Source organism: Myotis brandtii, unplaced genomic scaffold, assembly GCF_000412655.1.
Source record: "Myotis brandtii unplaced genomic scaffold, ASM41265v1 scaffold420, whole genome shotgun sequence".
In the NCBI taxonomy this organism is placed as follows: Eukaryota; Metazoa; Chordata; class Mammalia; order Chiroptera; family Vespertilionidae; genus Myotis; species Myotis brandtii.
The window spans coordinates 529,989-544,921 of record NW_005366109.1 but is presented as its reverse complement, the minus strand read 5'-3'; the positions used below and the strand labels follow the sequence as shown (position 1 = coordinate 544,921).

Below are 14,933 nucleotides of genomic sequence, written 5' to 3'. Positions count from 1 at the left end.
AAATCCAAGGAAGCAGTTATGCCTCCCTCCCCTCCAGGCTCAATCTCTCTGTCAGCACCAGGAGCTGGGATTTATGGTGTTTCAAGCAGCTTGCTGCTCTGCCCTCACAGGGACAATCGTAACTATTACAGCAGCAATGAGCCCGTATTTCTGCCTGACACACACCCGCCTGCTCCCCTCCTGACAGGGTGCTGAATCAGCTCTCAGCCGGGCTCCTGGCTGCAGTGGAGCCACGCTGCCCGGAGGCAAGGCAGGCAGGGGTAAAGGCAGGCTGCCAGGGCCAACTCACCACCCACCCTGATCTCCACAAAAGACAGCAAATCCTGGCCGCTGCCCTGCGCCCACCTCAACTCCTCAAATCCTCAACTGCCCTGGTGGAGTCACTCACCGGACAAAAATCTTCTCCATTTCCTCCAGCCTGTACACCTCCTTCACCCTGAGGGTAGAGGGATGGAGAGAGGACAAAGGCTTCCTGGGGGGTCATTCTTGTCCAGCAGCAGCTGATAAGCAGGAGGCTGTGCCTGTCCTTGCCCTCTGCCTCAGGCCCTGCACCACCAACCCTTCAAAAACATGCCCCCCCTCACCCCCAGCGTGGCACACTGCTATCCTACACAGACAAACACTAGCTTTCAGAGCCGCCCAGCATCCTCTCGGGCCCACCCCAGGGCAACTGGGGAGTGCAACTATGGTTATGGAAGGCGGAGAGAGTGGAAGGGGCTGGCAGACCAAGAGGTCTCTGCCTGCATCCCACCCCAGTTCTTCATTACCATCACAGAGGCTAGACACCAAGGTGCAGGCGCTAGCCCACATCTGACCACATGGGATTTAGGCCTTCCTGTAGCTGTTACTTCCCAATAGTCCTCACAGGCCAGTTACATAGGGGGCAGGGGGACTCCTACCCAGGGTGCAGGACTCCTGTTTGATGCCCAGCTCTCCACCTCTGGGGACCCTTGAACACACCCTGGGAACTGCCCCTGGGGAAGGTCCCCAGAGACCCAGCAGCCAGGCCGAAAGCAGCAGAGGCAGGGTCCCTGGGAGCTGCCCCTCAGGACCAGGCAGATAGGACAGTGCGATCACAGGAAGAAACTGCTTTTAGACTTTACGAGGACATCTATAAAGTGCATTCTCAGTACTGGATTTAATTTTAAGTAAATTCATATTAAAAATAATAATGATTTTGATAAAGTATAAACAGACATCTCAGTCTCTAGTCAGATGAAGTCCCAGAGGAAACAACTTCAGACCCTGGCCCAGCAATGGAAAGCCGGTCTCCATCGTTTGCTCCCCAACTGTCCCACCCACCTCTGCTCCCTCAGGACCCTGGGACTCTCACACGGCCTAACAAGGCAGCACACCCTGGCCTTCTTCCCAAGCAGTAAGGGTCCCACTCCTTCAAAGCATCCTTCTCTTTTTCACATTCAAAACTCCCATTCTTTCTGGGCCCTTTTCTCACTGGAAAAGAATGAAAAGGCCAGGTGATATGCTAAGGCTACTCGTGTGAATGAATGCGTGACTCTCAGAGGTGTGAGGACAGAGCATCCTCGTGAATGAGGACATCTAAGCCCTCGGCAGGAATCTTGTGGAGGTTCGCGCACTGTGACCGGCAGGATGGGGAGTTACTCTCGGGTGAAGGAGCCACCTATCTAGCACCCCCAAACAAAGCACTCATCAAGGGCACTCTGATCGCTAACGCTAACACCAACCTCGTCTGGTCCCGACACTGGGCCCTCCCATCCCCTCAGGACAGGAAGGAGGCAATGGCCAGAAAGCAGCAGTAAGGAAAGGGTTTGGGGAGGAGGGAGATACGCTTACCTGATGGGATTCATGTCAGGCCGACTAGGCTTGGAAACAGCTTTCACAAACTTCTCAGCAAGCTGAATTCTACAATCCAAACAATCTCTCAGACCCAAGCCCGGTGCCTCCAGCCGACCCCACCCCAGGGCATTTTCACGGCTCCAGGGTCTAACGGAGAACACTCCTGAATCTGCAGCAAACTGCTCCAAGAGGCAGCTCTCATGTCCCCTGGGAACTCACCCTGCCCCTGTCCACTGCCGTCTGTCTGCACGCCCTCTCCCTCTGGATTCTGATCTCTAATCTCGCTACATCTTGGTTGGTTCCCTGAAGTGTGTCTTCAGCGGCGCCCAGGCACCTCCTCCAGAACTTCTATGTCATCTGTACTGGACATGTCCATTCTATCACCCCAACCACAGGTGCCAGATGAACCAACTCAGAGTGACATCAGCATCCTGGTGCAAGACGTCGCTGCTTTTTGTCCCTCCTTTCAACAAAAGTGCTTCTGGAGTTGTGGGCTCCAGATGAACTGACTTCAGTGGGACCACCACGCATAAGACATGTTCTTCAGAGAAGACCCTTCTCCCCATAAGGTTACCCTCTTATTCAACCTGAACACAAATACCTCCTGTGATCTGAACAGCTGTAGCAAAACAGGAGTGTGCGTATCTGCGAGCAGCAAGGCCCAAGCCCTAGCAAACTCTGAAGTGCCAGCGCCAATTCTCACCCTGCCCTTGGATGGAGGAAGGGAACTCTAAGGATGCCCTTAAGCAGAGAAGGCCTGGTGAAGGGCCAAGGCCTGGAGACGGCTGCCACAGAGGACCCCTGGCCCACCCCTCCCTCCTCCCCTCTCCCAGGGCCCAGGTCAGACCGCTGGTTAAAGTGCTGCTCCCGCACGTCGCTGCCATTCAGCACGAGGACATCGAGGATGTGGATGGCACTGATCTTCCGCTGGGCCTTCCCCTAGAAGGACAAGTACACTGCCCACCTTGCCAGGCATCGGCCAGGGGCCCACTCCGCCCACCACTGTACCTACAGCCGGGGAAGGGTAGGGCTCTAAACACAGGGTATTTCTTTTGCCTCCCTCCCAGCTGATTCTCAGCCTGGATTGGTGAGGCTCCTGAGCACACAGAGAGCTGAGGCTCTGGGTGATGACCCCCATGAATCTCAAACCGGTGAGGCTGCCACCATGGTGCTCCAGCCAAGGGCCTGGCTTCCCACCCTTGTCAACTGTTCCCACGGACTGTTCTGAAAGTCACCCATCTGCTGTAACATCCAAAGCTCGTGGGAAAGTTGCTTCTTTCCGAAGGGTTCCCTGGTTAAAAACTAAATCAGCAGCTAAAAAATACCCAGCAGGCCCACCAGGCCTCGATGCAGAGATGACCAAGGTTTCCTCCTTCGCACACGGAGACTGTGGTCCTTCCTACCTGAACATACCATGCCAACTGCTTCAGGGGAAGGAGTAATCAGCAGGCCTTCCCCGGCCCTGGGTGGGACAGTCAAGCACCACATACACTATAACCCCGCTAACTTGGGAGAAAGGCCAGGCTCAGCTGTGGCCCAGGTTCCTAGCTGGCAGGGCCAGAACACAGGGGCAGAACCACCTCTGACCTCCCCTTTCAGCTCATGGACAATCTCCACAGAGAGCAGAGTGTCCCGGGGCAGCTCTGTCTTCAGGTCCAGCTTGACCCAGCGATCTGACTGGCGGCCATCCCACGTGTAGATCTGTGACTTCTATGGGTAGAGAGAAAGGGCTGGGTCAGGCAACCATGGAGATTGAAGGGTGAGAGGATCAGTTCTAAAAGGGCTTTTAGTTGGTGGCTACAGCTGATGTCAGAAGAAAATGTCTAGATCAGTGGGTTGTACTTCAGTGATAAGACACTGTTTCCTCCACAGCCTCAGTACTGGTGTAGGGAACAGACCCAGGGCACCATTCAAAAGGCCTAAGTCCATGATTAGTGGCCCTCAAGAAAGATCTGGCTTAGTGTATATGTCTGAGGTGGGTTTGGTAAAGGGTCCAGACAGCAGAGGGGAGAAAAGAAAGTAACAGAAAAAAAGGTAAAGTGTGAGAGGACATAGAGAAAGTGAGGAAGAAGAGAGAAAATTAAATAGAAAGACAAGTCGGAGTGGAAAGAAAGCAAGGATGACTTGACCCAATCAAGTAACATACAGAACTGCCAAAGATTTCCCTCAGCTCACCAGAGATTTCCCTGCTCACACCTGAGGGAAATCCAAGGCCCCAGGTAAGTCCAGGTTGTGTCTCTGCAAGAAGGGATGACATGGGGTGGTGGTGGTGTTGCAAAGAAAAGACTACATAGCCCTGGCCAGTTTGGCTCAATGGATAGAGCATCGGCCTGTGGACTGAAGGGTCCTGGGTTCGATTCCGGTCAAGGGCACATACCCTGGTTGTAGGCTCGATCCCAGCCCTGGTCAGGGTTTGCAGAAGGCAAACAATTGATGTGTCTCTCTCTTATGGATGTTTTTCCTCCTGAGACAACTTATGAATGTCCTTCCTCCTCCCTCCCACTCTCTCTAAAAATCAATGGGAAAATATCCTCAGGTGAAGATGAACACAAAAAAAGTAAGAATTACATAGGCTCAAGCCAGATGGGCCTGCTGACCATTCTACTAGCTCAGGAAGCTCCATATGACAAGGCAAGAGACAGTGTTCCCATTAGCAATGCAGAGATGAATAAGCAAATACATAAATAAATGAAAGAATGAATGAAAACAGCTAACTCAGGAAAAAAGGAAGTGAAGTTTCATGAACTAGCTTCCCTGGGTTAAAGCCCAAGTCCCTTGGTACCAAGAGAACATGCACTGAGTGGCAGGCAGCTGTCCAGATTCCCAGAAGCAAGTCCCTGCCCTCGCTGGGCAGGAACCCCGCTGCACTTACCCCCAGGCCCAGGAGGAACTTCTGCTCACTGCCAGACACCATGCAGCGGTAGTCGAGCACTGGGCGGATCTTCTCCAAGGTTTTGGAGGTGAGCAGCGTGGGCTTATAGCTGAAGATGTCGATCTCAGTGCCCTGCAGCCCCGGGTCAGAGAAAACACGGCTGGGTTGGGGGAAGGGACAGGCGCTCAGTATGGGTGTGGGTGCCTGTACAGGAGTGGGGCAGGCTGGGAAGGTGAGGGGCAGGAAGCACATGCTCTCTGAAACATCCCTCGCACCCCAGCTCTTCCTAACCAAGCACTAACTGCGATTCCATCTGCCTGGAGTGTTCCTTTAGGACCGGTTAGGGGAGGCTGGGAAAGGAAACCACACCAAGCCTCCAAGTACAGATGGATTTACCTGAGCTATAAGGAAATGTCACCAGAATATATAAGTCACCCTTTCAATAAAACTGAAGGCAAGGACTTGCCAGCATTCAATTTGAGAGCAAATAAGTGATCTCTCTGGCCCATTCAGAAAAACGAACACATGCTATTCTTTTGAGGCCATCTTCAACCTCATTCTCAAAACCAGCGCAATGGCCCATGGCCTGGGCCAGATTCAAATGAAACCCAGGGAAGAGCTGGAAGGCAGGTGGTAGAAAAAAAGGCAGAAGAATTCCAAGGACCAGGTCATCAGAAACAGGACAGGGAGCCGAGGGTTAGGCCAGACCCATTACAGAGCTCTCCTGGAAGCCCCTCAGCCCTCTGCCCAGCTCCCCTGCCCCAGTTCAACCCATAATTCATTTCTCCTCTGCAGGCAAATCTCACGGGACCCTATATTTGCCAGCACCATCAACTGGTTGGCAGGAATGCTGAGCACAACACATCTCAGGACAAGAATCTTCAGGGAGCCTGATGGGTTTTCGGGGACTCAACACCCTACACCCCAGGTTCCCACTCATCCCAGCCCCCGGAGCCGATGGTGCCTGCACAGCCCTCGGGAAGCCAGGCATCTGGGGTCTCAGTGAGACCTCCCACATCTAGAGTCAGGCCTCTCTGACTTTATTTTCATCAGACACCAAACTTACCTGGATCAGCTCAAAGAACTTAGACTTCGGGTCCGAGGAGGAAGGAGCCACACGAGCCTGGTCCGGGATCTGAAAACAAGTAGCAGAGAGCTTTGGTTTTCAAATGGACTTTTGACCAAGCCTGTGTTAGTCTACGTGAGTGAGGGGGTAGGTCAGACTGGGGAAGAGCAGACGGCATGTAGCACAGGAGGCTAGAAAGAAGGGGTGGAGGTGGGTAATGCAGTCACCGCTCCCTTTCAGGCCCTGTGGTAGCACACCCCACATGCCACTTCCCTTTCTCTGGGGCTGTCTATGGTCACGGTTGCTACACAGAGCCACCAGCGGCAAAATGAGGCCTGTTCACACACCATCTTTGTCCTTTATGACCCAGCTGTAGGGCCCAACTGGCAGTGAAAGGCCCAAGGAGGTAACACCCAGCAATGCTGAGACTGCCAGCTCTGGAATGCTGTGCGGGTAGGCAGACATTTACATGGGGTGATTGGGAATCAAACCTATTCTTCTTTACAGCTTCCCTGCCCTGGAGCACCCCCCTGGGGACTGGGGTCAAGATGCTCACCCCCCAAAGACGGAGGCACTGTTTCCGGATCTCTGCCTGCCGAGGCTCACTCAGGGTCCTGGGGAAATGAAGCCAGCAAGTGATTGGAGACTGCGTGAGGCACAAGTGTACCTCCTGTGCACCCCTCAGAAGCCCAGAGAGGAAGCCCATGAAGGAACGTGTGCACACGCACGGAGGCCACGCTGCCGTTAGCCCAGATGCCTGTCACACGCACACGGCTCTGCCTCTTGCAGACGGGAGCTCAGATGTACAAAATGGACGACCTCCCCTTAACACCACGAAGGGAAAGGAGGCGGTCACCCTCCTGACCTCTGGCTGCAGGGTCCCTCACACCTTCCTCCAGTGACCCAGCGCTACATTCTGGCTCCTCCTCTGCTCACACAGGCCAGTGAGTCCATCCCAGTGGACATCACTAGGCCTCAGAAAGCTGAATGCGCTTATGCTTGCCCCTGCCAGAGGTCTTCCCTAACCAGCCCTACCTTTCCTCTCTGACCACTCTTTATTCTGGGTCTCCTGAGTTATGTATTCTACACCCTCTGACACACTGTTAATAACTTCTCCTGCATCCTTCTCCTAGGATACTCTCACCTTCCCAAAGACATCATAAAGTCTTTGAGGACAAGGTTCATGCCATATGCTTCTCTGGCATCCTTCACAGGCCACAGCAGAGGAGGAGATAAAAGAGCACATATTTTTAAACGTTTGTTGAAATGAAATAAACAAAGAACTCAGGGGGAGGAGCAAAACCGAGAGCTCTTCCCTTGAAGTAGATGAATCCTGTAAAGGGGGCAGGACTCACGTGTCTTGAACAAAGGCATGGATTTTGGCCAGAGCTTTGATCTGCAGACTACAGTGGCTAGAAGAAAAAAAAAAAATCTTCATCTCAGAGGATTACCAAGAGATAGCCAAAAGACATCAGGACAGAGACGTTTAGCAGGAACATTGACCATTATTTGGGGGGATGAATCCTGTAAAGGGGGCAGGACTCACGTGTCTTGAACAAAGGCATGGATTTTGGCCAGAGCTTTGATCTGCAGACTACAGTGGCTAGAAGAAAAAAAAAAATCTTCATCTCAGAGGATTACCAAGAGATAGCCAAAAGACATCAGGACAGAGACGTTTAGCAGGAACATTGACCATCTATATTTGGGGGAGGGGCTGGAGAGTTAAAGAGAAACCCCTCAACCACACGCCAAAATACAGTTACATGGGAGAAATGAGTTCAACCCTTCATACAATCAAACCCCAAGTCCTGCTTAAAAGCAAGGTTTTGATCCCATCCTTACTAACGTGAAAGTGGTGAACTGATTCTAAATAAAGCAACAACAAAGCCCAGACCCAGTTTACAGACTAAACTGACTCAACCCACCTACACTAACAGCTGCCCTTCCTACTCTAGTCTCCATTGTTCTTTTACATACACTTTCTGACATTTAAAAAAAAAGTATGAGACGTGATAAAGCCAGAAAGTGTGACCCATTGGCAAGAGGGAAAACAGTTCAATAGAACAAGACCCAGAGATGGTTCAAATGTTGAAATTACCAGACAGGGCCTTTAAAATAACTGAAAACCATGTCAAAAAGATCTACTGGGAAAGGTATATAACATTAATAAGAAGATGGAGAATATCAGCAGAAATATAGAAACTATATTTTTAAAAAGGAAATAAGGCCTGGCCAGGTCGCTCAGTTGGTTGGAGCGTTGTCCCGTACATCAAAAGGTTGCGGGTTCAATTCCAGGTCAGGGCACATTCAATCCCCCAGTTGTGGAGCATACAGGAAGCAACTAATTGATGTTTCTCTCTCTTTTTCTTTTTCTCTCTCTCTCTTTCCCCCTTCCTCTCTCTAAATCAATAAACATATCCTTGAGTGAGGATATAAAGAAAAGCAAAAATAATAATAATAATAATAGACATGAAATATATATTAGAGATAAAGAATGATTTTGATGGGCTCATCAGCAGACTGAACACTGTAGAGGAAAGAATCAGTGAACATGAGGGAAGACAGAAACTCAAAATGAAATATAAAAAGATAAAAAAGTGAAAACTATAATAGCTCTGTGGACAATAACAAACAGTTTAACATAAATATTAACTGAAATCTCAGAGGAGAGGAAAGAATAGGACAAAAATATTAACAAGTTAATAGCTAAGAATTTCTCCAAACTGATAAATGAAATCAATCTATAGACCCAAGGTAAAAACCCTAAGCAGAATCCATACAAAAAACACACAACACATATAACCACATCATGGTCAACATGCTGGGAACAAAGTTCATCATGAATGCAATCAGAAGAGAAAGGACACTGACATACAGGCAAACAATGGTAAGAATAATGGCTGACCTCTCATCCAGAAGACAAGGAAAGCAGAGAACAATATCTTTAAAGTGCTGGAGGGGAAACATTGCCAACTTTGAAATCTGTATCTAATGAAAATATCCTCAAAAAGTGAAAGGGAAATCAAACATCAAAAGACAAAAGCTGAAGGAATTAGTCTCCAGCAGACTCGTTCTACAAAAACAGACTAAAAGGCTCCTCTCCAGCCCGGCCTGGGCCCTGGTCGGGGGCGCATGCAGGAGACAACCAATCGATGTGATTCTCTCACATTGATGTTTCTCTCTGTCTTTCTCTCTCTCTTCCACTCTCTAAAAAATAAATGGAAAAATATCTGCGGGTGAGGATTAATAACAACAATACAAAAAAAAATAGACTAAAAGAACTTCTTTAGGGTGAAAAAAAAACGATTCTAAATAGAAACCTGGTTCTGCAGGAAGGAATGAAGAACACCAGAATGGGTAAATATGTTAGTAAATATCAAGGAACCTTTAAAAATAATTATATGTACAAATATAAGAGCTGTGTATATCTTTAAATCTCTTTAAAAGATTATATACTGTTTAAAATAAAAATAATGGCAATGTAAAATATGGTTTTCTATAAAACAAAAGCACAAAGGAAGGAAAACTGTAAATGCATGTTTACTGTGGTATGGTTCTTACATTGTTCATGAAGCAGAATACTTTTTGAAGATAAACTATGATAAATTAAAGATGCACACTGTGATCTCTAGAGTTAACAACTAAAACATTACACACAAAAGGCATAAAAAGAAAAAAATCCAAGGTGATAAAAAGAATTACTACAAAAAAATACTGAATTCACTCCCCCAAAAAGGAAGGAAGGAACAGAGAAATAAGTAAAAGGCAGGATAAACAGAAATCAAACAACCAAGACAGAGGGTTTAAACCCAAACAAAGCAACAATTACAGTCCTTGAAATGTACTAAACACCCCATTTAAAAGGTAGAGACTGTCACAATGGATAAAAAGGTTAAGACTCAACCATATGTTATTTACAAACACAAAGACAAGCTGAAAATAAAAGAACATAAAAAGATAAACCATGTAAATACTGAGCAAAAGAAAGCTGATGTGGCTCTATTGATATCACAAAGTAGACTTCAAAACAAAGAGTATACTACAAATAAAGAAGGACATTTCATAATGATAAGAGGTTAATTTATTAAGACAGAATAATCTTAAGTGTGCATGTGCCTACTAATAACAAAGATCCCAAATATATGAAGCAAAAACTAGCAAAACTAAAGAAATAGACAAATCAGCCCTAATCGGTTTGGCTCAGTGGATAGAGCGTCGGCCTGCGGACTAAAGGGTCCCAGGTTCGATTCCGGTCAAGGGCATGTACCTTGGTTGCGGGCCCATCCCCAGTAGGGAGTGTGCAAGAGGCAGCCAAATCGATGTTTCTCTCTCATCGATGTTTCTAACTCTCCATTCCTCTCCCTCTCCCTTCCTCTCTGTAAAAAATCAATAAAATATATATTTTTAAAAAAAAAGAAATAGACAAATCATAATTGAACAATCATAACTGAAGACTTTAACAGCCCTCTTTAAGCTACTGACAGAATAAGAAGTGAAATATCAGTTTAAGATGTAGAAGATTTGAAAATCACTATGAACCAACTTGACCAAATTAACATTCATAAAACACTATACTCAACAACAGCAGATGGAATATTCACCAAGAAAGATCATATGATAGGCCATAAAAAAAGCCTCAATAAATTTCAAAGGATGAAAACCATATAGAGTATATTCTAAGTACAATGGGACAAAATCTAATAGGTATCTTGGAAATCCCAAAATATCTAGATATTAAATTTCACGTATCTCATAATCCATATATCAAAGAACAAATAAGGGAAATTTTAAAAATATTTTGAACTGTACAATGATGAAAAAAGATAACATACCAAAATGTGGGAGCTAAGCAGTCCTTAAAATAAATTTTAATATGGTTACATTTAAATGCTATATATAAGTGATTAATTAAATAGAATAAATAAAATTATTAGTTCCTTTATTCTTCTTACTTTTTGGGCTTAATTTGCTCTTCTTTTTCTAGCTACTTTGATTTTAGACTCTTTTTCTTTTAATATATTTATGTATTAATAATAGTATAAAGGAAAATTTATTTCATTTAAATATACATATATATTTAAACCACTTAAGAATGTCAAAAGAATACAGATTTAGAGACTGATATCCTTTATAAACACAGACACAAAAATCATTAATAAAAAAATTAGTAAATCAAATGTAGCATTATATGACCAACTCGAGTTTATGCCAAAATTCAAGAATTGGCCCGGCCAGCGTGGCTCAGTGGTTGAGTGTCAACCTATGAAGCAGGAAGTCATGGTTCGATTCCTGGTCAGGCCATATGCTCGGGTTGCGGGCTCGATCCCCAGTGTGGGGCGTGCAGGAGGCAGCTGATCAATGATTCTCTCTCATCATTGATGCTTCCATCTCTCCCCCTCTCCTTTCCTCTCTGAAATTAATAAGAATATATTTTTAAAATAAAATAAAATAAATGCAAGATTTGTTTGCCATCTGAAAATCACCAATGTAATCCACTGTAAATGAAAGAAAAAATAATAATTTCTATAGATACATAAAAAATATCTGACAAAATTAAACATCTATTTATGATAAAAACCTCAGCAGACAAAGAATAGAAGAAAACTTGGACAATCTGATAAAAGGCAACTACAAAAAACCTAAGCTAACATCATACTTAATGGTTAAACATTTTACACTTAAAATCAAGAACAAGGGTAGGATATCTGTTCTCATCACTTCATCATCATACTGGAGGAGCCAGTAAGTGCAATGAGGCAAGAAAAGAACAGAATTACCATTAAGATCCAGCAATTCCACTTCTGGTCTTTCTCCAAAAGAATTGAAACCAGGATACTGAAAAGGTATCAGCACCCCATGTTCACTGTAGCACTATTCACAACAGCCAAGATGTGGAAACAATCTAAATGTCCATTAACAGATAAATGGATAAAATTACCCTATTTGCCCTCCCCCCAAGAAACTACTTCTACTGACTCATTGCTGCTATATAACTCTCCAAGCTACTTCAAAAAACTTTTTTCTAATGCTTGCCACCTAGAAAACTGAGCCAACTGTCACAACTTTACATTATTACCACTAATGAGATGGAGGAAAATAATTAAACAAGGTTAAAAACAAAAAACACCAGCATTCAGATCACCCATCTGGGGAACTCATGAACTGGCAAAAACTTTGGTACCAGAACCTCCAAAACATGTTGTATCTTACGTTCCAGCCTCCTCCTGCCTCCATCCTACAAGGCTGTAACCATGATGGCCTTTTACAAACAGAAGCAATTAAAGGGAAATTACTGCTGCCTCCAGGGACACAGAGCTGCTCTCTGTTAGATTTCACTACCATACCATCAGGCTCCCATGGGCATGGCTATGGCAGCCAGGCTCCCACCAGCCATCCTTTTGACAGGGCACGGGAACAGGATGAGGGTCCCCAAGGTATTCTTAAGTCCTAGGGGACCCTAGAACAAGCAGACCAATCCCAGTTACCAATTTTTCAGGGTTGACAAAATGATACCAAGAGCCAATCATTTTAGTCCTTCATTCTCTGATCTTCCTGGTGGTGCCAGCAAAAAACACCTGGTTTGCTTACCTTTCATTGGACCGTATCATGTAGTCGGTAAATTCATGGTCTCCCTTGATCACCTCCACGGGAACCACAAGGTTGACATCGGAATCGGTGTTCCGCAGCTGGTTGAGTTTAATATTGACTGAGAAGAGGTACTCCCGCACGTCATCTATGCCCACCTTCAGGCCCTTGCACACCACATACCTGGCAGGAGAAACCCTGTCACTCCACTGAGCAAGCACCTCCCTGCCAATCTCCCTCCTCTCCAAGCCCCTTGCTGAGTCATGAAGCTCAACAGCCCTAAGTCTATGCACAAAGAACAGCCCAGACTCTGTGCTGCAGAAGTTCACCTCAAGTTCTTCCTTTTTCTGTTGGGCTGTATGTCCTACTCTTTATGACAGTGGTTCCCAATTGCCCTCTGCCAGGCTGGAGGGGTCGAATTTAACAGACTCATCAATTAGACTCTCTCATTGATTTTTAACAAGCCACCAACAATTCAGATTGGCCACATCTCTCATATTGTGCATGGGCACCGTGTCCCACCTGGGATGCCAACGGTGCTCCTGGCTGGTGACCCCCCTGCCCTGACCCAACCCATGTCTCTCCAGGTTTCCTTCTACTGACCACCTTCTCCCTCCTGGGCAAGCCAAGGATCCCCCACATAAGGTTGGTGAACAGGCTTGTGGAGAAGGAGGCAGAGGCTGACTGGCATATCACAGGACCGGTAAGATCCAAATCCTGACCCGCCTTGACTCTAATCACTTCTTTAAAGCCAAGGCTTTTAATGTAGCTTGAGTGGCCACGCCAGAGAGATGTACCAGGTCTTATGTTCTGACATTTAGCCAACTAGTCTGATGAAAATGGAGAGGAAAACCTCACCTCTCTGAGTTGGCAGGACGGCTGGTAATCGGCTTAAAGAGACATACTCGTTCAAAGCAGCAGTACAGCAGGTAGATAAGCCCTACGCTGAATGGTGTGAACAGGTCGAAGGTTTTACAGATGAAGTGACCTCCTGGATTACAGAGAAAACACCAAGAGCAGTCAGTGGTTCTAGTCCAGGAGGTGGGTAAGGTAATCTCAGGGAGTAAATATGACCAAGTCAGGGACTCGGAACCTGGGTCCATTGAAAGTCAGAGGCAACTTAAGGGGGAGACTGAGCTTTAGAGGGGACTTGGAGGATTCTATAGCACTTTCTTCCCTAAATTCCTCATTCAGCTACCTGTCACCTGACACAGAACTTTTTTTAACTTCCAAGCCAACTCTTATGCATGCTCTTATCCAGCAGGGCCTCTAGTGGGTCCCGGGGTGGGGAGACAGCAGAGGAGTGTCACCTGTCCGGACAACAGAAAGCGCCATGAGGAACTGGCAGAGCAGCAGCTGCTTGCTGAGGATCTCCTGCAGGTTCTCCTGGCCCTCCACGGAGAAGCCCTGAAATGGAGCACAAGGATTGGGGTGGGAACCAGAGTGATGAAGACTGAAAGGCATCCCTACCTCATCTTCATGATTTCTTCAAGTGTTTTCATTGCTCTCCACCACCTGACTGACAGAGAAACAGCTCGGCATTTGAATTACTTTGGCCCGGTCACATGGCTCATTACAAATAGGACCCAGGCCTGACGACTGGACCAGTGCCATTTCCAGGGGGTGGAACCAACTCTACTTTTCCAAGAAGATGGTCCAAAAAATTATAAAACTCGCTTAAGAATCCAAGGGAAGAGTAAGACAGAACAAAGGCAAAACACTGGCTAGTCACAGGCCAACTGCAGGACAGGAAACAGAAAGCCCGGTGAGTCTGACGAGGCCTGGGAAGCACGTATGGCATGAGTGCTCTGCCTGGGCTCACTCAGCCTCTGTACTGCCCGCTGGACAGGCCCATTTGGTGACAGGAGAAAAGTCAGCAAAACTCTGACAGACAGTGACCTCTCTTTCTCTGCTGATGAAGGATTTTCTCACAAAACCCATTCTCCTGTCCCAAGACCATGAAGCCTCTACTTCTAGCTGGCAGGATCTCTGGCCAGGGTGTTTGTTTAAAGAATGCAGGTACTCTGCTATTCCTGGAGTGGTTTCCCTCCCTGTTAGAGTCCAGCAGGGAGCAGAGAGCCAAGCTCAGAGCAAGGAAAGGAGGCCAGGGGCTGGGGGCCTGGGATAGGGCAGATTTTTAATGGGTACAGTTTCAATTCTGCAAAATGAAAACACTCTGAAGATCTGTTTCAGGACAATGTTAATATATTTAACCCTACTGAACTGTACACTTAAGAATGGCTGAGCTGTTCAATTTAAGTTAGGTGTTTTTTTACCATAATAATAATAATAAGTAAATGAGGCTGTCATCTGTTAAGTTGGCCCCAGCAAGGCCAGGTCTCCCTGACTCAGTCCTAGGAAGGTAATAGCTAAGTGACCCAAAATAAAAAATGTTGAGCAATGTATTCCAAATTTATAGATGCTCCTCAAAATGCATGCCTGTTTATAGGGTAAATCAAAAAAGAAGACAAACAAAAACCCAGCCCAGGTCACCAGCCTACAGTGCCGAAGCAGAAAGACAATCCCTGAGTTGCCCCTCTAGCTGCCAGAGTGCAACGGCTGCCTCCCACGCACTATCAGACCCCTGCACTTGCT

The 14,933-nt window shown here is 46.6% G+C and overlaps 1 protein-coding gene across 1 annotated transcript in view; it reads right to left on the bottom strand.

The window, feature by feature from the left end:
• The window catches only part of CMTR1 (cap methyltransferase 1), a 56,223-nt gene that overhangs the window by 3,507 nt on the left and 37,783 nt on the right, over positions 1-14,933 (bottom strand). Inside the window, exons 11-21 of the mRNA XM_005873774.2 lie at positions 13,649-13,745; positions 13,197-13,329; positions 12,342-12,521; positions 7,300-7,356; positions 6,310-6,367; positions 5,754-5,822; positions 4,688-4,819; positions 3,403-3,525; positions 2,663-2,754; positions 1,813-1,881; positions 389-436 (exon numbers count right to left, since the gene is read on the bottom strand). Of these exons, the coding sequence (XP_005873836.1) occupies positions 389-436; positions 1,813-1,881; positions 2,663-2,754; positions 3,403-3,525; positions 4,688-4,819; positions 5,754-5,822; positions 6,310-6,367; positions 7,300-7,356; positions 12,342-12,521; positions 13,197-13,329; positions 13,649-13,745 (1,058 nt within the window). The remainder of the gene's footprint in view (positions 1-388; positions 437-1,812; positions 1,882-2,662; positions 2,755-3,402; positions 3,526-4,687; positions 4,820-5,753; positions 5,823-6,309; positions 6,368-7,299; positions 7,357-12,341; positions 12,522-13,196; positions 13,330-13,648; positions 13,746-14,933) is intronic.